Source organism: Triticum dicoccoides, chromosome 3A (assembly GCF_002162155.2).
Source record: "Triticum dicoccoides isolate Atlit2015 ecotype Zavitan chromosome 3A, WEW_v2.0, whole genome shotgun sequence".
In the NCBI taxonomy this organism is placed as follows: domain Eukaryota; kingdom Viridiplantae; phylum Streptophyta; class Magnoliopsida; order Poales; family Poaceae; genus Triticum; species Triticum dicoccoides.
Window position 1 is genome coordinate 763,221,570 of NC_041384.1, and position 27,854 is coordinate 763,249,423.

The window sequence follows — 27,854 nt, forward strand, 5'->3', positions numbered from 1 at the left end:
AGGACTAGAGGGGGGAGGCTGGCCGGCCAAGGGTGGCGCGCCAGGAGAGTCCTACTCCCTCTGGGAGTAGGATTCCCCCCCCCCCCCAATCCTAGTTGGAATAGGACTCCTTGAGGGGGAAAGAGAGAGAGGGGGGCCGGCCACCTCTCCTAGTCCTAATAGGACTAGGGGAGGGGGGAGGCGCGCGGCCACCTTGGGCTGCTCCTTTCTCCTTTCCACTAAAGCCCACTAAGGCCCATATAGCTCCCGGGGGGTTCCGGTAACCTCCCGGTACTCCGGTAAAATCCCGATTTCACCCGGAACACTTCCGATATCCAAACATAGGCTTCCAATATATCAATCTTTATGTCTCGACCATTTCGAGACTCCTCGTCATGTCCGTGATCACATCCGGGACTCCGAACAACCTTCGGTATATCAAAATGCATAAACTCATAATATAACTGTCATCGTAACCTTAAGCGTGCGGACCCTACGGGTTCGAGAACAATGTAGACATGACAGAGACAAGTCTCCGGTCAATAACCAATAGCGGGACCTGGATGCCCATATTGGCTCCTACATATTCTACGAAGATCTTTATCGGTCAGACCGCATAACAACATACGTTGTTCCCTTTGTCATCGGTATGTTACTTGCCCGAGATTCGACCGTCGGTATTCCAATACCTAGTTCAATCTCGTTACCGGCAAGTCTCTTTACTCGTTCTGTGATACATCATCCCGCAACTTACTCATTTAGTTGTAATGCTTGCAAGGCTTAAGTGATGTGCATTACCGAGAGGGCCCAGAGATACCTCTCCGACAATCGGAGTGACAAAACCTAATCTCGAAATACGCCAACCCAACATGTACCTTTGGAGACACCTGTAGTACTCCTTTATAATCACCCAGTTACGTTGTGACGTTTGGTAGTACCCAAAGTGTTCCTCCGGTAAACGGGAGTTGCATAATCTCATAGTTATAGGAACATGTATAAGTCATGAAGAAAGCAATAGCAACATACTAAACGATCGGGTGCTAAGCTAATGGAATGGGTCATGTCAATCAGATCATTCTCTTAATGATGTGATCCCGTTAATCAAATAACAACTCATTGTTCATGTTTAGGAAACATAACCATCTTTGATTAACGAGCTAGTCAAGTAGAGGCATACTAGTGACACATTGTTTGTCTATGTATTCACACATGTATTATGTTTCCGGTTAATACAATTCTAGCATGAATAATAAACATTTATCATGATTATAAGGAAATAAATAATAACTTTATTATTGCCTCTAGGGCATATTTCCTTCAGTATCCCACTTGCACTAGAGTCAATAATCTAGTTCACATCGCCATGTGATTTAACAGCAATAGTTCACATCACCATGTGATTAACACCCATAGTTCACATCGATATGTGATCAACACCCAAAGGGTTTACTAGAGTCAGTAATCTAGTTCACGTCGCTATGTGATTAACACCCAAAGAGTACTAAGGTGTGATCATGTTTTGCTTGTGAGATAATTTTAGTCAACGGGTCTGTCACATTTAGATCCGTAAGTATTTTGCGAATTTCTATGTCAACAATGCTCTGCACGGAGCTACTCTGGCTTATTGCTCCCACTTTCAATATGTATCTAGATCGAGACTTAGAGTCATCCAGATCTGTGTCAAAACTTGCACCGACGTAACTTTTTACGACGAACCTTTTTGTCACCTCCATAATTGAGAAATATTTCCTTATTCCACTAAGGATAATTTTGACCGCTGTCCAGTGATCTACTCTTAGATCACTACTGTACTCCCTTGCTTAACACAGTGTAGGGTATACAATAGATCTGGTACACAGCATGGCATACTTTATAGAACCTATGGCTGAGGCATAGGGAATGAGTTTCATTCTATTTCTATCTTCTGCCGTGGTCGGGCTTTGAGTCTTACTCAATTTCACACCTTGCAACACAGGCAAGAACTCTTTCTTTGACTGTTCCATTTTGAACTACTTCAAAATCTTGTCAAGGTATGTACTCATTGAAAAAACTTATCAAGCGTCTTGATCTATCTCTATAGATCTTGATGCTCAATATGTAAGCAGCTTTACCGAGGTCTTTCTTTGAAAAATTCCTTTCAAACACTCCTTTATGCTTTGCAGAATAATTCTACATTATTTCCGATCAACAATATGTCATTCACATATACTTATCAGAAATGTTGTAATGCTCCCACTCACTTTCTTGTAAATACAGGCTTCATCGCAAGTCTGTATAAAACTATATGCTTTGATCACACTATCAAAGCGTATATTCCAACTCCGAGATGCTTGCACCAGTCCATAGATGGATCGCTGGAGCTTGCATATTTTGTTAGCACCTTTAGGATTGACAAAACCTTCTGGTTGCATCATATACAATTCTTCTTCCAGAAATCCATTCAGGAATGCAGTTTTGACATCCATCTGCCAAATTTCATAATCATAAAATGCGGCAATTGCTAACATGATTCGGATAGACTTAAGCATTGCTACGGGTGAGAAGGTCTCATCTTGTCAATCCCTTGAACTTGCGAAAACCTTTTGCGACAAGTCGAGCTTTGTAGACAGTAATATTACCGTCAGCGTCAGTCTTCTTCTTGAAGATCCATTTATTCTCAATTGCTTGCCGATCATCGGGCAAGTCAACCAAAGTCCATACTTTGTTCTCATACATGGATCCCATCTCAGATTTCATGGCTTCAAGCCATTTTGCGGAATCTGGGCTCACCATCGCTTCTTCATAGTTCGTAGGTTCATCATGATCTAGTAGCATGACTTCCAGAACAAGATTACCGTACCACTCTGGCGCGGATCTCACTCTGGTTGATCTACGAGGTTCAGTAGTATCTTGATCTGAAGTTTCATGATCATTATCATTAGCCTCCTCACTAACTGGTGTAGGTGTCACTGGAACAGTTTTCTGTGATGTACTACTTTCCAGTAAGGGAGAAGGTACAGTTACCTCGTCAAGTTCTACTTTCCTCCTACTCACTTCTTTCGAGAGAAACTCCTTCTCTAAAAAAACTCAAAATTTAGCAACAAAAGTCTTGCCTTGTGATAGAAGGTGTACCCAACAGTCTCCTTTGGGTATCCTATGAAGACATATTTCTTCGATTTGGGTTTGAGCTTATTAGGATGAAACCTTTTCATATAAGCATCATAACCCCAAACTTTAAGAAACGACAACTTTGGTTTCTTGCCAAACCACAGTTCAGTTTGTGTCGTCTCAACGGACTTAGATGGTGCCCTATTTAACGTGAATGCAACTGTCTCTAATGCATAACCCCAAAATGATAGTGGTAGATCGGTAAGAGACATCATAGATCGCACTATATCTAATAAAGTACGGTTATGACGTTCGGACACACCATTACACTATGGTGTTCCAGGTGGCGTGAGTAGTGAAACTATTTCACATTGTTTTAATTGAAGGCCAAACTCGTAACTCAAATATTCTCCTCCACGATCAGATCGTAGAAACTTTATTTTCTTGTTACGATGATTTTCAACTTCACTCTAAAATTCCTTGAACTTTTCAAATGTTTCAGACTTATGTTTCATTAAGTAGATATACTCATATATGCTCAAATCATCTGTGAAGATCAGAAAATAATGGTACTTGTCGTGAGCCTCAATATTCATCGGACCACATACATCAGTATGTATGATTTCCAACAAATCTGTTGCTCGCTCCATTGTTCCGAAGAACAGAGTCTTAGTCATCTTGCCCATGAGGCATGGTTCGCAAGCATCAACTGATTCATAATCAAGTGATTCCAAAAGCCCATCAACATGGAGTTTCTTCATGCGCTTTACACCAATATGACCTAAACGGCAGTGCCACAAATAAGTTGCACTATCATTATTAACCTTGCATCTTTTGGTTTCAATATTATGATTATGTGTATCACTGCGATTGAGATCCAACGAACTATTTTCATTGGGTGTGTAACCATATAAGGTTTTATTCATGTAAACAGAACAACAATTTATTCTCTTACTTAAATGAATAACCGTATTACAATAAACATGATCAAATCATATTCATGCTTAACGCAAACAACAAATAACACTTATTCAGGTTCAACACTAATCCCGAAAGTATAGGGAGTGTGCGATGATGATCATATCAATCTTGGAACCACTTCCAACACACATCGTCACTTCACCCTTAACTAGTCTCTGTTTATTCTGCAACTCCTGTTTCGAGCAACACTCTTAGCAACTGATCCAGTATCAAATACTAAGGGGTTGCTATAAACACTAGTAAAGTACACATCAATAACATGTATATCAAATATACTTATGTTCACTTTGACATCCTTCTTATCTGCCAATCACTTGGGGTAGTTCCGCTTCCAGTGACCAGTCCCTTTGCAGTAGAAACACTTAGTCTCAGGCTTAGGACCAAACTTGGGCTTCTTCACTTGAGCAGCAACTTGCTTGCTGTTGTTCTTGAAGTTCCCCTTCTTCCCTCTGCCCTTTTCTTGAAACTAGTGGTCTTGTCTACCATCAACACTTGATGTTTTTCTTGATTTCTACCTTTGTCAATTTCCACATTACAAAGAGCTTGGGAATCGTTTCCGTTATCCCTTGCATATCATAGTTCATCACGAAGTTCTACTAACTTGGTGATGGTAACTAGAGAATTCTGTCAATCACTATCTTATCTGGAAGATTAACTCCCACTTGATTCAAGCGATTGTAGTACTCAGACAATCCGAGCATATGCTCACTAGTTGAGCGATTCTCCTCCATCTTTTAGCTATAGAACTTGTTGGAGACTTCATATCTCCCAACTTGGGTATTTGCTTGAAATATTAACTTCAACTCCTGGAACATCTCATATGCTCCATGACGTTCAAAACGTCTTTGAAGTCCCGATTCTAAGCCATTAAGCATGGTGCACAAAACTATCAAGTAGTCATCATATTGAGCTAGCCAAACGTTCATAACGTCTACATCTGCTCCTGCAATAGGTCCGTCACCTAGCGGTGCATCAAGGACATAATTCTTCTGTGCAGCAATGAGGATAAACCTCATATCACGGATCCAATCCGCATCATTGCTACTAACATCTTTCAACACAATTTTCTCTAGGAACATATCAAAATAAACACAGGGAAACAACAACGTGAGCTATTGATCTACAACATAATTTGCAAAATACTACCAGGACTAAGTTCATGATAAATTTAAGTTCAATTAATCAAATTAATTTAAAGAACTCCCACTTAGATAGACATCCCTCTAATCCTCTAAGTGATTACGTGATCCAAATCAACTAAACCATAACCGATCATCACGTGAGATGGAGTAGTTTTCAATGGTTAACATCGTTATGTTGATCATATCTACTATATGATTCATGCTCGACCTTTCAGTCTCCGTGTTCCGAGGCCATATCTGTATATGCTTGGCTCGTCAAGTATAACCTGAGTATTCCGCGTGTGCAACTGTTTTGCACCCGTTGTATTTGAACGTAGAACCTATCACACCCGATCATCACGTGGTGTCTCAGCACGAAGAACTTTCGCAACGGTGCATACTCAGGGAGAACACTTCTTGATAATTTAGTAAGAGATCATCTTATAATGCTACCGTCAATCAAAGCAAGATAAGATTCATAAAAGGATAAACATCACATGCAATCAATATAAGTGATATGATATGGCCATCATCATCTTGTGCTTGTGATCTCCATCTCCGAAGTACCGTCGTGATCACCATCGTCACAGGCGTGACACCTTGATCTCCATCGTAGCATCGTTGTCGTCTTGCCAAGCTTGTGCTTCTACGACTATTGCTACCGCTTAGTGATAAAAGTAAAGCATTACATCGCGATTGCATTGCATACAATAAAACGACAACCATAAGGCTCCTGCCAGTTGCCGATAACTCGGTTACAAAACATGATCATCTCATACAATAAAATTCAGCATCATGTCTTGACCATATCACATCACAACATGCCCTGCAAAAACAAGTTAGACGTCCTCTACTTTGTTGTTGCAAGTTTTACGTGGCTTCTACGGGCTGAAGCAAGAACCAATCTTACCTACGCATCAAAACCACAACGATAGTTTGTCAATTTGACTCCGTTTTAACCTTCGCAAGGACCGGGCGTAGCCATACTCGGTTCAATTAAAGTTGGAGAGACAGTCGCCCGCAAGCCACCTATGTGCAAAGCACGTCGGGGGAACCGGTCTTGCGTAAGCGTACGCATAATGTTGGTCCGGGTCGTCTCGTCCAACAATGCCGCCGAACCAAAGTATGACATGCTGGTAGGCAGTATGACTTATATCACCCACAACTCACTTGTGTTCTACTCGTGCATATAACATCAACATAAATAACCTAGGCTCGGATGCCACTGTTGGGGAATGTAGTAATTTCAAAATTTTCCTACGCACACGCAAGATCATGTGATGCATAGCAACGAGAGGGGAGAGTGTTGTCTACGTACCCACGCAGACCGACTGCGGAAGCGTTGACACAACATAGAGGAAGTAGTTGTACACCTTCACGATCCAACCGATCAAGCACCGAAACTACGGCACCTCCGAGTTCGAGCACACGTTCAGCTCGATGACGGTCCCCGGACTCCGATCCAGCAAAGTGTCGGGGAAGAGTTCCGTCAGCACGACGGCGTGGTGACGATCTTGATGTTCTACAGCAGCAGGGCTTCGCCTAAACTCCGCTACAGTATTATCGAGGACTATGGTGGCTGGGGGCACCGCACACGGCTAAGGAATAGATCACGTGGATCAACTTGTGTGTTTCTGGGGCGCCCCTGCCTCCCTATATAAAGGACTAGAGGGGGGAGGCTGGCCGGCCAAGGGTGGCGCGCCAGGAGAGTCCTACTCCCTCTGGGAGTAGGATTCCCCCCAATCCTAGTTGGAATAGGACTCCTTGAGGGGGAAAGAGAGAGAGGGGGGCCGGCCACCTCTCCTAGTCCTAATAGGACTAGGGGAGGGGGGAGGCGCGCGGCCACCTTGGGCTGCTCCTTTCTCCTTTCCACTAAAGCCCACTAAGGCCCATATAGCTCCCGGGGGGTTCCGGTAACCTACCGGTACTCCGGTAAAATCCCGATTTCACCCGAAACACTTCCGATATCCAAACATAGGCTTCCAATATATCAATCTTTATGTCTCGACCATTTCGAGACTCCTCGTCATGTCCGTGATCACATCCGGGACTCCGAACAACCTTCGGTATATCAAAATGCATAAACTCATAATATAACTATCATCGTAACCTTAAGCGTGCGGACCCTACGGGTTCGAGAACAATGTAGACATGACCGAGACACGTCTCCGGTCAATAACCAATAGCGGGACCTGGATGCCCATATTGGCTCCTACATATTCTACGAAGATCTTTATCGGTCAGACCTCATAACAACATACGTTGTTCCCTTTGTCATCGGTATGTTACTTGCCCGAGATTCGACCGTCGGTATTCCAATACCTAGTTCAATCTTGTTACCGGCAAGTCTCTTTACTCGTTCTGTGATACATCATCCCGCAACTAACTCATTTAGTTGTAATGCTTGCAAGGCTTAAGTGATGTGCATTACCGAGAGGGCCCAGAGATACCTCTCCAACAATCGGAGTGACAAAACCTAATCTCGAAATACGCCAACCCAACATGTACCTTTGGAGACACCTGTAGTACTCCTTTATAACCACCCAGTTACGTTGTGACGTTTGGTAGTACCCAAAGTGTTCCTCCGGTAAACGGGAGTTGCATAATCTCATAGTTATAGGAACATGTATAAGTCATGAAGAAAGCAATAGCAACATACTAAATGATCGGGTGCTAAGCTAATGGAATGGGTCATGTCAATCAGATCATTCTCTTAATGATGTGATCCCGTTAATCAAATAACAACTCATTGTTCATGGTTAGGAAACATAACCATCTTTGATTAACGAGCTAGTCAAGTAGAGGCATACTAGTGACACTTTGTTTGTCTATGTATTCACACCTGTATTATGTTTCCGGTTAATACAATTCTAGCATGAATAATAAACATTTATCATGATTATAAGGAAATAAATAATAACTTTATTATTGCCTCTAGGGCATATTTCCTTCAACAATTCCCTTTGTCTAGCGGTACGATACTTGCCCGAGATTCGATCGTCGGTATCCCGATACCTTGTTCAATCTCGTTACCGGCAAGTCTCTTTACTCGTTCCGTAACACATCATCTCGTGATCAACTCCTTGATCACATTGTGCACATTATGATGATGTCCTACCGAGTGGGCCCAGAGATACCTCTCCGTTTACACGGAGTGACAAATCCCAGTCTCGATTCGTGCCAACCCAACAGACACTTTCGGAGATACCTGTAGTGTACCTTTATAGCCACCCAGTTACGTTGTGACGTTTGGCACACCCAAAGCACTCCTACGATATCCGGGAGTTGCACAATCTCATGGTCTAAGGAAATGATACTTGACATTAGAAAAGCTTTAGCATACGAACTACATGATCTTGTGCTAGGCTTAGGATTGGGTCTTGTCCATCACATCTTTCTCCTAATGATGTGATCCCGTTATCAACGACATCCAATGTCCATGGTCAGGAAACCGTAACCATCTATTGATCAACGAGCTAGTCAACTAGAGGCTTACTAGGGACATGGTGTTGTCTATGTATCCACACATGTATCTGAGTTTCCTATCAATACAATTCTAGCATGGATAATAAATGATTATCATGAACAAGGAAATATAATAATAACCAATTTATTATTGCCTCTAGGGCATATTTCCAACACTTCGAGCCTTGGACATGCCTCCACCAGCCGCCGCACCAGCCCAAGATAGCTCCCAGGTAGAACCCCTCCAGGCCACAGCCGAACTATGAGGCCCTTCATGGCCTGTTCGGCCGCCTTGTGGAGCTCGACCAGTTGCTTCAGCTGGTCGCTCAGGGGCACGGGGTGTCCGGCCTCAGCATACTGAGACCAGAACACCTTCTCTGTCGAGCTGCCCTCCTCGGCTCGATAGAATGCGGCGGCATCGGACACACTCCGAGGAAGATCTGCGAACGCTCCTGGAGAGCCCCAGATTTGGGTAAGTAACAAGTAACTCACGTTTATATGTTTGCTTTGCATAAAGAATGCCTTACCCGCCGCTATCTTCTTCATCTCATCCAACTCCTGGAGGGTCTTCTGGGATTCGGCCTTGGCAGACTTGGCATTTTCAATAGCCACCGCAAGCTCGGACGCTCGCATCTTTGAGTCAAGCTCCAAACTCTCATGTTTTTCCATGAGAGCCGGGAGCTCTTATCGTACCTTGCCAACCTCGGCCTCATACTTCTCACACTCGGTGCGCTCCGTGGCCGCCCTCTTCTCGGCCTCGACCAGCGCTTGCTTAAGGGTCGCCACCTCAGACGTGGCCCCTACAATAGCCACGATAATCCTGTCATTATTTTGCAATTGCACCTTTTTATATATATTTAATACAAGGTATTTCTTACCTTCATTGTCCTTGATCTGCTTCTTGGCACGCCCGAGCTCTTGCTCGGACCGCTCGAGGTTCTGCTTTAGCATGTGCACTTCCGCAGTCAGTGCGGCAGAGCAAGCAGAGAAGCCTGCATACGCATATTTGTTGGGGAACGTAGTAATTTCAAAAAAATTCCTACGCACACGCAAGATCATGGTGATGCATAGCAACGAGAGGGGAGAGTGTGATCTACGTACCCTTGTAGACCGACAGCGGAAGCGTTAGCACAACGCGGTTGATGTAGTCGTACGTCTTCACGGCCCGACCGATCAAGCACCGATACTACATCGCCTCTGAGTTCTAGCACACGTTCAGCTCGATGACGATCCCCGGACTCCGATCCAGCAAAGTGTCGGGGAAGAGTTCCGTCAGCACGACGGCGTGGTGACGATCTTGATGTACTACCGTCGCAGGGCTTCGCCTAAGCACCGCTACAATATTATCAAGGATTATGGTGGAAGGGGGCACCGCACACGGCTAAGAATATGATCACGTGGATCAACTTGTGTGTCTAGGGGTGCCCCCTGCCCCCGTATATAAAGGATCAAGGGGGGGTTGCGGCCGGCCAGGAGGAGGGCGCGCCAGGAGGAGTCCTACTCCCACCGGGAGTAGGATTCCCCCCTTTCCTAGTTGGAATAGGATTCAGGAAGGGGGAAAGAGGAGAGAGAGAAGGAAGGGCGGGCGCCGCCCCCCTCTCCTTGTCCTATTCGGACTAGGGGGGGAGGGGCGCACGGCCCAGCCCTGGCCACCTCTCCTCTCTTCCACTAAAGCCCACTAAGGCCCATATACCTCCCGGGGGGTTCCGGTAACCTTCCGGTAATCCGGTAAAATCCCGATTTCACCCGGAACACTTCCGATATCCAAATATAGGCTTCCAATATATCAATCTTTATGTCTCGACCATTTCGAGACTCCTCGTCATGTCCATGATCACATCTGGGACTCCGAACAAACTTCGGTACATCAAAAAGCATAAACTCATAATATTACTGTCATCGAAACCTTAAGCGTGCGGACCCTACGGGTTCGAGAACAATGTAGACATGACCAAGACACGTCTCCGGTCAATAACCAATAGCGGAACCTGGATGCTCATATTGGCTCCTACATATTCTACGAAGATCTTTATCGGTCAGACCGCATAACAACATACTTTGTTCCCTTTGTCATCGGTATGTTACTTGCCCGAGATTCAATCGTCGATATCTCAATACCTAGTTCAATCTCGTTACCAGCAAGTCTCTTTACTCGTTTCGTAATACATCATCTCGCAACTAACTCATTAGTTGCAATGCTTGCAAGGCTTATGTGATGTGCATTACCGAGAGGGCCCAGAGATACCTCTCCGACAATCGGAGTGACAAATCCTAATCTCGAAATACGCCAACCCAACATTTACCTTTGGAGACACCTGTAGAGCTCCTTTATAATCACCCAGTTACGTTGTGACGTTTGGTAGCACACAAAGTGTTCCTCCGGTAAACGGAAGTTGCATAATCTCATAGTCATAGGAACATGTATAAGTCATGAAGAAAGCAATATCAACATACTAAACGATCGGGTGCTAAGCTAATGGAATGGGTCATGTCAATCACATCATTCTCCTAATGATGTGATCCCATTAATCAAATGACAACACATGTCTATGGCTAGGAAACATAACCATCTTTGATCAACGAGCTAGTCAAGGAGAGGCATACTAGTGACGTTTGGTTTGTCTATGTATTCACACAAGTATTATGTTTCTGGATAATACAATTCTAGCATGAATAATAAACATTTATCATGATATAAGGAAATAAAATAATAACATTATTATTGCCTCTAGGGCATATTTCCTTTAGTCTCCCACTTGCACTAGAGTCAATAATCTAGATTACACAGTAATGATTCTAACACCCATGGAGCTTTGGTGCTGATCATGTTTTGCTCGTGGAAGAGGCTTAGTCAACGGGTATGCTATATTCAGATCCGTATGTATCTTGCAAATCTCTATGTCTCCCACCTGGACTAGATCCCGGATGAAATTGAAGCGTCTCTTGATGTCCTTGGTTCTCTTGTGAAATATGGATTCCTTTGCCAAGGCAATTGCACCAGTATTGTCACAAAAGATTTTCATTGGACCCGATGCACTAGGTATGACACCTAGATCGGATATGAACTCTTTCATCCAGACTCCTTCGTTTGCTGCTTCCGAAGCAGCTATGTACTCCGCTTCACATGTAGATCCCGCCACAACGCTTTGTTTAGAATTGCACCAACTGACAGCTCCACCGTTTAATGTAAACACGTATCCGGTTTGCGATTTAGAATCATCCAGATCAGTGTCAAAGCTTGCATCAATGTAACCTTTTACGATGAGCTCTTTGTCACCTCCATATATGAGAAACATATCCTTAGTCCTTTTCAGGTATTTCAGGATGTTCTTGACCGCTGTCCAGTGATCCACTCCTGGATTACTTTGGTACCTCCCTGCTAGACTTATAATAAGACACACATCAGGTCTGGTACACAGCATTGCATACATGATAGAGCCTATGGCTGAAGCATAGGGAACATCTTTCATTTTCTCTCTATCTTCTGCATTGGTCGGGGATTGAGTCTTACTCAATTTCACACCTTGTAACACAGGCAAGAATCCTTTCTTTGCTTGATCCATTTTGAACTTCTTCAAAACTTTGTCAAGGTATGTGCTTTGTGAAAGTCCAATTAAGCGTCTTGATCTATCTCTATAGATCTTAATGCCCAATATGTAAGCAGCTTCACCGAGGTCTTTCATTGAAAAACTCTTATTCAAGTATCCTTTTATGCTATCCAGAAATTCTATATCATTTCCGATTAGCAATATGTCATCTACATATAATATCAGAAATGCTACAGAGCTCCCACTCACTTTCTTGTAAATACAGGCTTCTCCAAAAGTCTATAAAAAACCAAATGCTTTGATCACACTATCAAAGCGTTTATTCCAATTCCGAGAGGCTTGCACCAGTCCATAAATGGATCACTGGAGCTTGCACACTTTGTTAGCTCCCTTTGGATCGACAAAACCTTCTGGCTGCATCATATACAACTCTTCTTGCAGAAATCCATTCAGGAATGCAGTTTTGACATCCATTTGCCAAATTTCAAAATCATAAAATGCGGCAATTGCTAACATGATTCGAACAGACTTAAGCATCGCTACGGGTGAGAAGGTCTCATCGTAGTCAATCCCTTGAACTTGCCGAAAACCTTTTGCGACAAGTCGAGCTTTGTAGACAGTAACATTACCGTCAGTGTCAGTCTTATTCTTGAAGATCCATTTATTCTCAATTGCTTGCCAATCATTGGGCAAGTCAACCAAAGTCCATACTTTGTTCTCATACATGGATCCCATCTCAGATTTCATGGCTTCAAGCCATTTTGCGGAATCTGGGCTCACCATCGCTTCTTCATAGTTCGTAGGTTCATCATGATCTAGTAGCATGACTTCCAGAACAGGATTATCGTACCACTCTGGCGCGGATCTTACTCTGGTTGATCTACGAGGTTCAGTAGTATCTTGTTCTGAAGTTTCATGATCATTATCATTAGCTTCCTCACTAATTGGTGTAGGTGTCACAAAAACAGGTTTCTGTGATGTACTACTTTCCAATAAGGGAGCAGGTATAGTTACCTCGTTAAGTTCTACTTTCCTCCCACTCACTTCTTTTGAGAGAAACTCCTTCTCCAGAAAGTTTCCAAATTTAGCAACAAAAGTCTTGCCTTCGGATCTGTGATAGAAGGTGTATCCAATGGTTTCCTTTGGATATCCTATGAAGACACATTTCTCCAATTTGGATTCGAGCTTATCAGGTTGAAACTTTTTCACATAAGCATCGCAGCCCCAAACTTTCAGAAACGACAACTTTGGTTTCTTGCCAAACCACAGTTCATAAGGCGTCGTCTCAACGGATTTTGATGGTGCCCTATTTAACGTGAATGCGGCCGTCTCTAGAGCATATCCCCAAACGGTAGCGGTAAATCAATAAGAGACATCATAGATCGCACCATATCTAGTAAAGTACGATTACGACGTTCGGACACACCATTACGCTGTGGTGTTCCGGGTGACGTGAGTTGCGAAACTATTCCACATTGTTTCAAATGTACACCAAAATCGTAACTCAAATATTCTACTCCACGATCAGATCGTAGGAATTTTATTTTCTTGTTACGATGATTTTCAACTTCACTCTGAAATTCTTTGAACTTTTCAAACGTTTCAGACTTATGTTTAATTAAGTAGATATACCCATATCTGCTTAAGTCATCTGTGAAGGTGAGAAAATAACGATATCCGCCACGAGCCTCAACATTCATCGGACCACATACATCTGTATGTATGATTTCCAATAAATCTGTTGCTCTCTCCATAGTACCGGAGAACGGTGTTTTTGTCATCTTACTCATAAGGCACGGTTCGCAAGTACCAAGTGATTCATAATCAAGTGGTTCCAAAAGCCCATCAGTATGGAGTTTCTTCATGCGCTTTATACCGATATGACCTAAACGGCAGTGCCACAAATAAGTTGCACTATCATTATCAACTCTGCATCTTTTGGCTTCAACACTATGAATATGTGTGTCACTAATATCGAGATTTAATAAGAATAGACCACTCTTTAGGGTGCATGACCATAAAAGATATTACTCATATAAATAGAACAACCATTATTCTCAGATTTAAATGAATAACCGTCTCGCATCAAACAAGATCCAGATATAATGTTCATGCTTAACACTGGCACCAAATAACAATTATTTAGGTCTAATACTAATCCCGAAGGTAGATGTAGAGGTAGCATGCCGACTGCGATCACATCGACTTTGGAACCATTTCCCACGCGCATCGTCACCTCGTCCTTAGCCAATCTTCGCTTAATCCGTAGTCCCTGTTTCGAGTTGCAAATATTAGCAACAGAACCAGTATCAAATACCCAGGTGCTACTGCGAGCATTAGTAAGGTACACATCAATAACATGTATATCACATATACCTTTGTTCGCCTTGCCATCCTTCTTATCCGCCAAATACTTGGGGCAGTTCCGCTTCCAGTGACCAGTCTGCTTGCAGTAGAAGCACTCAGTTTCAGGCTTAGGTCCAGGTTTGGGTTTCTTCTCTTGAGTAGCAACTTGCTTGCTGTTCTTTTTGAAGTTCCCCTTCTTCTTCCCTTTGCCCTTTTTCTTGAAACTAGTGGTCTTGTTGACCATCAACACTTGATGATCCTTCTTGATTTCTACCTCCGCAGCTTTCAGCATTGCGAAGAGCTCGGGAATAGTCTTATTCATCCCTTGCATATTATAGTTCATCACGAAGCTCTTGTAGCTTGGTGGCAGTGATTGGAGAATTCTGTCAATGACGCAATAATCTGGAAGATTAACTCCCAATTGAATCAAGTGATTATTATACCCAGACATTTTGAGTATATGCTCACTGATAGAACTGTTCTCCTCCATCTTGCAGCTATAGAACTTATTGGAGACTTCATATCTCTCAATCCGGGCATTTGCTTGAAATATTAACTTCAACTCCTGGAACATCTCATATGCTCCATGACGTTCAAAACATCGTTGAAGTCCCGATTCTAAGCCGTAAAGCATGGCACACTGAACTATCGAGTAGTCATCAGCTTTGCTCTGCCAGACGTTCATAACATCTGGTGTTGCTCCAGTAGCAGGCCTGGCACCCAGCGGTGCTTCCAGGACGTAATTCTTCTGTGCAGCTATGAGGATAATCCTCAAGTTATGGACCCAGTCCGTGTAATTGCTACCATCATCTTTCAACTTTGCTTTCTCAAGGAACGCATTAAAATTCAACGGAACAACAGCACGGGCCATCTATCTACAATCAAGCATAAACAAGCAAGATACTATCAGGTACTAAGTTTCATGATAAATTTAGGTTCAATTAATCATATTACTTAAAGAACTCCCACTTAGATAGACATCCCTCTAATCCTCTAAGTGATTACGTGATCCAAATCAACTAAACCATGTTCGATCATCACGTGAGATGGAGTAGTTTCATTGGTGAACATCACTATGTTGATCATATTTACTATATGATTCACGCTCGACCTTTCGGTCTCCGTGTTTTGAGGCCATATCTGTATATGCTTGGCTCGTCAAGTATAACCTGAGTATTCCGCGTGTGCAACTGTTTTGCACCCGTTGTATTTGAACGTAGAGCCTATCACACCCGATCATCACGTGGTGTCTCAGCTCGAAGAACTTTCGCAACGGTGCATACTCAGGGAGAACACTTCTTGATAATTAGTGAGAGATCATCTTATAATGCTACCGTCAATCAAAGCAAGATAAGATGCATAAAAGATAAACATCACATGCAATCAATATAAGTGATATGATATGGCCATCATCATCTTGTGCTTGTGATCTCCATCTTCGAAGCACCGTCGTGATCACCATCGTCACCGTCGCGACACCTTGATCTCCATCGTAGCATCGTTGTCGTCTCGCAAATCTTATGCTTCCACGACTATCGCTACCGCTTAGTGATAAAGTAAAGCATTACAGCGCGATTGCATTGCATACAATAAAGCGACAACCATATGGCTCCTGCCAGTTGCCGATAACTCGGTTACAAAACATGATCATCTCATACAATAAAATTTAGCATCATGTCTTGACCATATCACATCACAACATGCCCTGCAAAAACAAGTTAGACGTCCTCTACTTTGTTGTTGCAAGTTTTACGTGGCTGCTACGGGCTTCAGCAAGAACCGATCTTACCTACGCATCAAAACCACAACGATAGTTTGTCAAGTTGGTGCTGTTTTAACCTTTGCAAGGACCGGGCATAGCCACACTCGGTTTAACTAAAGTTGGAGAAACTGTCACCCGCAAGCCACCTATGTGCAAAGCACGTCGGGAGAACCGGTCTCGCGTAAGCGTACACACAATGTCGGTCCGGGCCGCTTCGTCCAACAATACCGCCGAACCAAAGTATGACATGCTGGTAAGCAGTATGACTTATATCGCCCACAACTCACTTGTGTTCTACTCGTGCATACAACATCAACACATAAAACCTAGGCTCTGATACCACTGTTGGGGAACGTAGTAATTTCAAAAAAATTCCTACGCACACGCAAGATCATGGTGATGCATAGCAACGAGAGGGGAGAGTGTAATCTACGTACCCTTGTAGACCGACAGCGGAAGCGTTAGCACAACGTGGTTGATGTAGTCGTACGTCTTCACGGCCCGACCGATCAAGCACCGAAACTACGGTGCCTCCGAGTTCTAGCACACGTTCAGCTCGATGACGATCCCCGGACTCCGATCCAGCAAAGTGTCGGGGAAGAGTTCCGTCAGCACGACGGCGTGGTGACGATCTTGATGTACTACCGTCGCAGGGCTTCGCCTAAGCACCGCTACAATATTATCGAGGATTATGGTGGAAGGGGGCACCGCACACAGCTAAGAATATGATCACGTGGATCAACTTGTGTGTCTAGGGGTGCCCCCTGCCCCCGTATATAAAGGATCAAGGGGGGGGGGTTGCGGCCGGCCAGGAGGAGGGCGCGCCAGGAGGAGTCCGACTCTCACCGGGAGTAGGATTCCCCCCTTTCCTAGTTGGAATAGGATTCGGGAAGGGGGAAAGAGGAGAGAGAGAAGGAAGGGGGGGCGCCGCCCCCCTCTCCTTGTCCTATTCGGACTAGGGGGGAGGGGCGCGCGGCCCAGCCCTGGCCACCTCTCCTCTCTTCCACTAAAGCCCACTAAGGCCCATATACCTCCCGGGGGGTTCCGGTAACCTCCCCGTACTCCGGTAAAATCCCGATTTCACCCGGAACACTTCCGATATCCAAATATAGGCTTCCAATATATCAATCTTTATGTCTCGACCATTTCGAGACTCCTCGTCATGTCTGTGATCACATTCGGGACTCCAAACAAACTTCGGTACATCAAAAAGCATAAACTCATAATATTACTGTCATCGAAACCTTAAGCGTGCGGACCCTACGGGTTCGAGAACAATGTAGACATGACCGAGACACGTCTCCGGTCAATAACCAATAGAGGAACCTGGATGCTCATATTGGCTCCTACATATTCTACGAAGATCTTTATCGGTCAGACCGCATAACAACATACTTTGTTCCCTTTGTCATCGGTATGTTACTTGCCCGAGATTCAATCGTCGATATCTCAATACCTAGTTCAATCTCGTTACCAGCAAGTCTCTTTACTCATTTCGTAATACATCATCTCGCAACTAACTCATTAGTTGCAATGCTTGCAAGGCTTATGTGATGTGCATTACCGAGAGGGCCCAGAGATACCTCTCTGACAATCGGAGTGACAAATCCTAATCTCGAAATACGCCAACCCAATATTTACCTTTGGAGACACCTGTAGAGCTCCTTTATAATCACCAAGTTACGTTGTGACGTTTGGTAGCACACAAAGTGTTCCTCCGGTAAACGGGAGTTGCATAATCTCATAGTCATAGGAACATGTATAAGTCATGAAGAAAGCAATAGCAACATGCTAAACGATCGGGTGCTAAGCTAATGGAATGGGTCATGTCAATCACATCATTCTCCTAATGATGTGATCTCATTAATCAAATGACAACACATGTCTATGGCTAGGAAACATAACCATCTTTTATCAACGAGCTAGTCAAGTAGAGGCATACTAGTGACGTTTGGTTTGCCTATGTATTCACACAAGTATTATGTTTCCGGATAATACAATTCTAGCATGAATAATAAACATTTATCATGATATAAGGAAATAAAATAATTACATTATTATTGCCTCTAGGGCATATTTCCTTCAATATTGACTCCTTTTTGTTAGACTCCTGTGAATTTTATTTGATCCTCTATTCGGCATAAGGAAAAGTTGTGCAATAAACGAATACTATGAATTACTCTGGTATCCGGATACTTACGATTTTGCCAGGGGCTTGGCCCTGGGCAGCCACTCCTCTCCGCCGTTGTCGGCGTCGGTGGAGTAGTCCGGAGGAAGGGTTTTCCCCTTCTTGGACCCTCTGGCCTCCCTAGAGAGGGCGGCCTTCCTTTTCTTCTCTCCTCCCGCTGGAGGGGGAAAGGTCTCTTCTTCTTCCTCCTCGTCTTCACGGGAGGAATGCGCCTCGGAACCGTCAGATGATGGATCCGACACCTCCTGGCGCCGGGCACTCTTTCGAGTCCCTGTGGCCTTTTTCGCGTCCTTCTTCTCCGGCACCACATAGGGTGCCGGAACTAGCAGCTTCGCCAAGCGAGCGTCCGCTGGGCCTTCGGGCAAAGGAGCCGGACAGTTGATCTGTCCGGACGTCACCTGCCAATCCTGTCAAAGGTAAGGGAGCTTAGATCCCGCATGGAGTCAAACTATGAAAAACTGATACCCTGTAAAAGGAAAAAAACAGCTTACCGCGAGAGCGTGACGCTGCATACTGAATCCGTGATCCTCGGTAGCGGATGCGGGAGCCTCGGCGCCCTTGAAAAGCACCTTCCAGGCATCTGCGTACGTCGTGTCGAAGAGCCTGCTCAGAGTTTGGTGCCGCGCCGGGTTGAACTCCCACAGTTTGAAAGCCCGTTGTTGACACAGGAGGATCAAGCGGATGAGCATAACCTGGACTACGTTGACAAGTTTGAGCTTCTTGTCCACCAGGGTTTGGACGCATGTTTGGAGTCCGGTCAGCTCTCCTTTTTACCCCATGACAGGCCTGTCTCCTTCCAGGAGGTGAGCCGCGTAGGGGGTCCGGATCGATACTCGGGGGCTGCGACCCATTCGGGGTCGCGCGGCTCGGTGATGTAAAACCACCCTGATTGCCACCCCTTCAGGGTCTCCACAAAGGAGCCCTCGAGCCATAAGACGTTGGCCATCTTGCCCACCATGGCGCCTCCGCACTCCGCCTGGTTGCCGCGCACCACCTTCGGCTTGACATTGAAAGTCTTGAGCCATAGGCCGAAATGGGGGCGGATGCGGAGGAAGGCCTCGCACACGACGATAAACGCCGAGATGTTGAGGACAAAGTTCGGGGACAGATCGTGGAAATCCAGGCCATAGTAGAACATGAGCCCCCGGACAAATGGGTGAAGAGGGAAGCCCAGTCCGCGGAGGAAATGGGGGAGGAACACCACCCTCTCATGGGGCCTAGGGGTGGGGATGAGCTGCCCCTTTTCGGGAAGTCGGTACGCAATGTCGTTAGACAAGTATCCGGCCTTCCTCAGTTTTTTGATGTGTCCCTCCATGACGGAGGAGACCATCCACTTGCCTCCCGCTCCGGACATGGCTGGAGAAGGTTGAGGTGGGGAGTGCAGACTTGGGCGCTGGAGCTCGAGTGCGCGAGAATGGATAAGCAAAGGAGGAAGAAGACATAGGTGAAAAGGTGGATCCTTATCCCCTTATATGGGTGGACGCAACTACGTGTCCCCACCAGCCTGGTAAAACTCGCTTATCTCCAAGCGCCGTAATCAATGGCGCGATTGGGTTACCCACGCCCATATTGATGAGAATCCCGGAATAAGGGGACACGATTTGCTTTAACAAGACGTGCCAAGGAAACCGCCTCGCATGACGCACTGAGGTGGGATAATGAAATGACTCGGATGAAGGCTTGGCCGTGGTGTGTCACATTACGGAATACGTCAGCAGATTAGATTTGTGTAAATATTATTCTCTCTATGGCAATATGTGGAAACTTATTTTGCAGAGCCGGACACTATCTTTGTGTTCAAAATCTTCTAAGAAGTACTTGGAGGAGGAACCCGCCTTGCAATGCCGAACACAATCTGCGCGCCAGACTCGTCATCATTGAAGCCTGGTTCAGGGGCTACTGAGGGAGTCCTGGATTAGGGGGTGTCCGGATGGCCGGACTATACCTTCAGCCGGACTCCTGGACTATGAAGATACAAGATTGAAGACTTCGTCCCGTGTCCGGGAGGGACTTTCCTTGGCGTGGAAGGCAAGCTTGGCGATACGGATATGCAGATCTCCTACCATTGTAACCGACTCTATGTAACCCTAACCCTATCCGGTGTCTAAATAAACCGGAGGGTTTTAGTCCGTAGGACAAGATACTCAACAACAATCATACCATATGCTAGCTTCTAGGGTTTAGCCTCTCTGATGTCGTGGTAGATCTACTCTTGTACTACCCATATCATCAATATTAATCAAGCAGGACGTAGGGTTTTACCTCCATCGAGAGGGCCCGAATCTGGGTAAAACTTCGTGTCCCTTGCGTCCTGTTACCATCCGGCTTAGACGCACAGTTCAGGACTCCCTACCCGAGATCCGCCGGTTTTGACACCTACACCGACCCATCTAGTAAAAAGCCTTGAAAAGCCCTTAGGGCTTAGGGCCGTGGGCTGGGCCTCTTCCTTAAAATGTCAATATGCTAAGCCCATGCCCGCCTAGGCCCTGCTGGTGGGCTCAAAACTCAAGCCCAAGCCCGGCCCATGGTCAAGCCCATCGGGCCTAGGCCCTGAATTTTAGGGCCGGGCCTGGATGGGCCGACAAGGCCGGGCCTGAGATGGCCAGGACTAGTTCAGGGAGACAGCTACTACAGAATTTCTTTTCTTTTTTTGCGGGGAACAGGTACTACAGATTAGTAAGCTATATGCACCGGCAGTGGATAATAGTACTAGAACAATCGCGAATCAATCTGTTGGATGGTTAGAGGGACAGTAATATCCCCAGCCATCAATGCTTAAGTCCTGATGCCTGTATTATTACTAGATTTATTTTAGGATTTCCGGCGATTTGTTTTCAGTGGGAGTAGACGTTCTCCTCGACAACGAGGCGACTACGCTGCTCGTAGGGGTAATTACGACCAAGCAGGCCCTTAGAAGGTAGCCGCGGTAATTACAACCACGTGCGGTGGTTGGCCGGTCGATATGTGGGGCCATGGCAAACATCGAGGGGACACATGGCACGAACACAAAATGGACGCATTTTGGATTTGAGTTGTCGTGTCGGATGACGTTTTTATCTGCTGTGACCCAAACGGATATGACGCTTACTACTACCAATTGAGTGTTGTCTGTGGCTCCTAAAGCGAGTAGTTTCAGACAGAAGAAAGGATAAATATTCGCTTTCAAAAAAAAGAAAGGATAAATATTCTGACGAACAGAAGACGGACGGGATATCCCAGACTCCCAGTCATCAGCATCATCGTCATCGTCGTAGTGTAGTACAACCAGCTTACACAAGCTTCTCAAGTCGGTCTTACTTCAGGGAGACAGCTACTACAGAATTTTTTTTCTTTTTTTGCGGGGAACAGGTACTACAGATTAGTAAGCTATATGCACCGGGCTGAAGCATTGTCATCGTCTGTAATTTAGTTACTGCAACTATTTTTTTAATCAACTCCATGCATAATAGTACTAAAACAATTCGCGAACCAATTTATTGGATGGTTAGAGGGACAGTGATATCCCCAGTCATCAATGCTCAAGTCCTGATGCTTGCATTATTTCTGAATTTATTTCAAGATTTCCGGCGATTTGCTTTTAGTGGAAGGAGATGTTCTCCTCAACAACGAGACGACTACGATGCTCGTAAGATAGGATGTGCATATGTGTTCATAGAGATGAGTGTATGCGTGTATGTATGAACGCTTACATGCCTCTGTACTGATGTTTAAAAAATTGTACTAGAACAATTCAATTTTTTTACCAACGGAGTGCATCCAGCTGGATGGGTGGAGATGGACGCACACGGCGACCAACGGGCGAACAGAACAGGTCGCCGTGTCCGTGCGTAGCGAATTTTACCGTGCTTTTTTTTGAGAAGTGAGGTGATATAAAATTACAAGACGAACCGACAGACCGTCGCAGCTGCATACGCCGTACTTCCTCAGTTTTTTTTGTCTGCATATAAGGTTTGGTCAAAGTCATGCTTTGTAAAATTTGACTAATTTTATATTAAAAGATATAAACATTGGCAACATGAAATCAACATTATCAGATGCACCACCAAATGTATTTTCATACTATATAGTTTTAATATTGTAGATGTTCATAGTTTTTTATATATATTTGATCAAACTATGTGTAGTTTGACTTTAATCAAATCTTATATACGAAATAAAAAGAAACGGAGGGAGTACTATAATATAGTACGTACCCTGTACATACGCTGCTGCCTGGTGAAGCTCATAGAAAAGCGCGTGGTCGTCGTACTAGTTCTTAGGCATGTATGCGCGCATGGCAGCGGCACACGTCTGTACTGAACGCACGACGAAATACAGAGGTACGTAACCACATCAACCAACTATAAGACCTTCTACCTATTTCAAAATATTGACTACGTATACATATTAAAATGAATGAAGATATATATTAAAATATGTCTAGATACATACAGTATATAGATACATACATACATTTTTTAGAAAAGGAGGATGACCCCCGGCCTCTGCATCTGGGAGATGCATACGGCCACTTTATTGATTATTCTCAGGACCTTACAAAGTATTACAACAATGAGCCTGAATCCACCATCTTGACAACACATGCCGCTACTCCTATCCAAAATGAAGATACATACATACATACGTACAGTAAAAAATGTGAGTGCTGTACAGAAATCTAACGCACATATGCACACGCAGTCACTTGTGAAGTTCTGATCGAGTCTCCTCTCCAGTCTCCACAGGGTAGTAGGAGCGTGTGTTGGCGTTGACGTGGCCTCGCCATCCCATCACGGCAACATGCTTGACACCACGTGGAGGCACGTCATTCATGGTCAGCCTGATTTTAATTCACGCCGGCAACATATCTCGCAGCAAAGGCCGAGTCAGCAATTCAGCACCACCCTTCTCATATTCATCTTCTTCCTCTGCCCTGCGCCGGCAGGCAGCAGTTGGTGGAGGCTATAAAAAGGGAGGCAGAGTCCACAGCACAGCAGAGAAGCATTCTTCCATTCTACTCAACGCAAAGTCCCTCCCTCCGGTACGTTTGCTTCGTTGCGTTGCGTCGTCGACCTCCTCCTGCTCTTCCCCCCCATACTCTGCTCCGGCCAGATCTCCTCAACACCGCCGGAAGGGAGTGGTGAGCTCGCCCCAAGATCGACTGCCAGGCCCCGACTAACACACTGCACACTTCCATTTCCGCAGATCAGATCGAGCGCTGGCCTCGCCGCAACATCCATCCCATCCATGGCCCCCTCCCAAGAAGTCGCGCCCCCCGCCGCCGCCACCACCAAGGAGCCATCCACCAACGGCAACGGCACGGCCGCACCCGCCCCGAAGACCAAGGCCCCGGCGCTGAACGAGCGGATCCTGTCCTCCATCACCCGCCGGTCGGTGGCGGCGCACCCGTGGCACGACCTGGAGATCGGCCCGGACGCGCCCACAATCTTCAACTGCGTGATCGAGATCCCCAAGGGGAGCAAGGTCAAGTACGAGCTGGACAAGAAGACGGGGCTCATCAAGGTGGACCGCGTGCTCTACTCCTCCGTCGTCTACCCGCACAACTACGGCTTCATCCCGCGCACCCTCTGCGACGACTCCGACCCCATCGACGTCCTCGTCATCATGCAGGAGCCCGTCGTCCCGGGATGCTTCCTCCGCGCCAAGGCCATCGGACTCATGCCCATGATCGACCAGGGCGAGGCCGACGACAAGATCATCGCCGTCTGCGCCGACGACCCCGAGTACCGCCACTTCAACGACATCAAGGAGCTCCCGCCCCACCGCCTCGCCGAGATCAGGCGCTTCTTCGAAGACTGTAAGTCATTCATACTCCTGATCAGATCAGGTTAATTCGTCACAAGAGAATGTGTTTTCTTTTGTTTCTGAATGTGTTTCTTTGATTGATTGATTGGGGGATTCAGACAAGAAGAACGAGAACAAGGAGGTGGCCGTCAACGACTTCCTGCCGTCAGAGGACGCCTACGAGGCCATCCAGCACTCCATGTCAGTTCTCTCCTTCCTCCTCCACTACAAACATATGTGTTATTCACCACATGAGCAATTAGGAACGAATTGTTTGAGTGGTACGCAATCGAGCCGATGTTGCGTCGTTTTCGTTTTTCAGGGATCTTTATGCTACTTACATTGTGGAGGGCCTGAGAAGGTAGGAGGAGGAGGATGCTGCCTGATGGATGGTGATCTGGTGCTGCCTTGCCACTTGCTGCAGAACGATGTTGACGAAAAAATTGTGCCTCATAAACATACATACAATACATTCTTGTTCTGTTACATACATATAGTAGTATATGATGATGGAGCTACACCTCATAAACAGCCTTGATCAAGTCAGTGGTAGCCAGATAAGGAAGTCACTCTTTTTCCATCTAGCTTATGTAATACGTTTTCCTGGCTGAATATGAGATGTTGGTATACTGTATTTTTCCCCATTGCTAATCTCTGCTGAATCGTTTATTTCGTCGCATTAGCCTGGCACTAAATACTTGTGACCAACCGAGCCACGAGTTAGAAAATGAATTTCCTATTTTACCAATGCAGATTCTGCAAAAATGTGCTCAGTGCTCTTTCCTTTTCCAGTTGTAAGTGTGCAAACCATCTCATCAGCAAACAATATGTCTAGAGAAGTAACATACATCAATTGCTGTGGTGTGGTGCTATCTGTTGAGTGATGTGTGCATTTTCTAGAATGCCTAGAACTAGAATCACTTCACCAAAGTCAGATATTACTGACAAATGTCATTCAAGAACTCGTATGTACAAGCCACAGCCATAGACATAGACATTCATCATAGCCATGTTTCTTAAAGCTGAGGGGCCAATCGTATTCAAATTAGAAAAGATAAGGAACTTGCATGCTAACCGATTTAGTTACAAGAGGCATTCCTCGTTTCACCTTCCATGCAGTAAAGTAAATAAATCATCAGCAAAACAATGTGAATTTAACAAGAGATTTCATGCCATCAAGTCATAGATAGATCTTGGCACATCTATGATCAAGTCAAGCCCTGCCATGGTATGCTCTTGACCATTGGTGTAGGCAGGGGTGTACAAATGGAAGATGAGATATGCATAGAAAATACTATCAGCGGCTCATCATCGTCACTATCTTCATCATCACTTCTGTCCTCTGTGATGAGTGAGCATCAAACAACAAACATATATCATAGACCTTTTCAAGGGACCCATAAATTTCATTAGTAACAGGCAGGCCATGTTTGTCATGTTTCACAAATTTGGTGATCTGGTGCCTGAGAAGGTAGGAGGAGGATGCTGCCTGATGGATGGTGATCTGGTGCTGCCTTGCCACTTGCTGCATGAACGATGCTGACGAAAAAATTATGCCTCATAAAAATACATACATTATATTCTTGTTTTGTGTTGCATACATACCTACATATACATATGCTAGTATATGATTGAGCTATAGCTCATCTTAAGCCTTGATTAAGGCAATAGTAGTGGCCAGGTGATAAAAGGAAGTCATTCTGTCAACTACCTTATGTAATACCCCCTCAATCTAGAATTACTTACAGCAAAAATGGATGCATCTAAATGCATTTTAGTTCTAGATATATCCATTTCTATGACAAGTAATTCCAGATGGATGAATATGATTTCTAACTGCAAGATCTGACACTTGGAAGGAAACCAATCAATAAAAGTGGGTCCTCACATGATAGAGATAGCTTAGAAGGAACTATTGTAAGTCTGCACGCAGCAAATCACAAAAAGTGGAGTTCATACAGCTTTCTTTACCACGGCCACTTCATCAACTAAATCATCATTATTGCTTGTCACCTACACGATCGGATGATGTGCATAATAAGTAACATAGTACAAGTGTCGCCGTGGATTAAGCTGAAATATGCAAACAACTGTACACAAAAAGAGAAGACATAAAAATAATTTTGGGTATTTTTATTAGATCGAAGATAAAGCACATAACAGCCAAACAAAATTCTTGTTGTTGTCTTCTCTTTTCGAAACACAAGACTCAAAAAGACATAGAGAAGAGAGAAATCAACAAAAGAAGCAACAAAGAAGAATCAAAAGAAAAGATTAAAAACAAACCAAATACAAGAAGCATAAGAACAACACGAAGAATGATCGCTCCTATGGCCCCATGGATCATTGCTCTCCAACACAAAGAACGAATGAAGACGAGGAAGAAGAAAAACAAAAGAGAAGGTAAAGGTGAAGGTAAAAAGTGATATATTGATTGCTCGATTGTGTGTTGCTCAATTAGTCATCACCTCTCATCTACTTATGAGGTGACTAGACTTTACCGTACAAGAAAAATACTTCAAATGCCATCCAAATTCTTACAAAATCCATCAAAACTCATATTTAGATAGATCTGAGACAACAATTCAATTTTTGGGATTCACATACCGCATATGACTTCGGATGGTGATGCGCCCAGAAAAAAAATCTATCCGTTACAACGAGACAAACAAATTTCGTGTTAGACATTTTTAGATTAGAGGCCATCTTGAGGGCCGAATCACTCGCGCAAAACAGATGACAACTCTCGTCATGTATTAGACATGGGTTGTATGGGTGTCTTGTCGTGGTTGAAACTTTTCATTAGTGATCAGGCTGCACTGTGTTAGCCATAACTTTTGCAAAGGGCCACAGATTGAGATGATTCAAATATCAAAGTTGATCGGCTCGACGAGACAAAGACAATCAAGTAGAACACCTTTTCATCTGAGGTCATCTTGGAGGCGTAATCGGCTGAACATTACTCCAAATTTAAAATCTTAGCACTCCGAGTAAATCTCACCATGCTTTGAAGGTAATCAAATGAATGGTTCGGATTTGGCATCACCTCATTCAGCTACGCATTGTGTTCTACACTCTATCTCTGATGTATTTGAATAAGAAATTAAACTATCATCGGGTTTCCCAACAGAATTTAACCTTGCTTTAGATTTCCGAAAACAAAATAATTATAACATATATGCCTCATTTGAGTCCGAATGTAATCCAAGTAAGAAGTAAGCAAAGCTACCACTTAGATATAAATTTTAAATCAAACAATGGGAATAGCTTTGACTTCAATAATACTCTCCGAATGGTACAATGTGTTCACCGATATGCTCTATACCAATTTTGTCGCTAACAAGTAAATTACTCTTCTTCATCATTCTCTCAAGATTGTTTATTAGAATTTTGCCAATAGATGCATCAACAATGAAGTTGCGACAAAACTGAAACTAGGTAAATCACTTGCTAGACATACCTCTTCAAATACGTTGGGATAGCATGATGGTTGGGTGAATTGAACAATAGGTTGCTCCGGTTCTTTTTACTAGTTTTGTGCTTCATCACTTTGAAGGTCATTATCAGTTGCTCATTAAGTTCTTTAGCATAGA

General features: G+C 44.5%; 1 protein-coding gene across 2 annotated transcripts in view; it reads left to right on the forward strand.

Moving 5' to 3' along the window:
- The window catches only part of LOC119270797 (soluble inorganic pyrophosphatase 4-like), a 74,553-nt gene extending 48,515 nt beyond the window's left edge, over positions 1-26,038 (forward strand). Inside the window, exons 2-5 of one of the 2 annotated variants that reach the window (XM_037552851.1) lie at positions 23,763-24,274; positions 24,381-24,462; positions 24,584-24,653; positions 25,761-26,038. In XM_037552851.1, coding sequence (XP_037408748.1) covers positions 23,763-24,274; positions 24,381-24,462; positions 24,584-24,626 — 637 coding nt within the window. In that variant the 3' untranslated portion in view covers positions 24,627-24,653; positions 25,761-26,038. Of the gene's footprint in view, positions 1-23,369; positions 23,498-23,661; positions 24,275-24,380; positions 24,463-24,583; positions 24,911-25,760 lie in introns of those variants that run through there. The other variant, XM_037552853.1, reaches the window with a different exon arrangement.
- Positions 26,039-27,854: the final 1,816 nt, after the last annotated feature.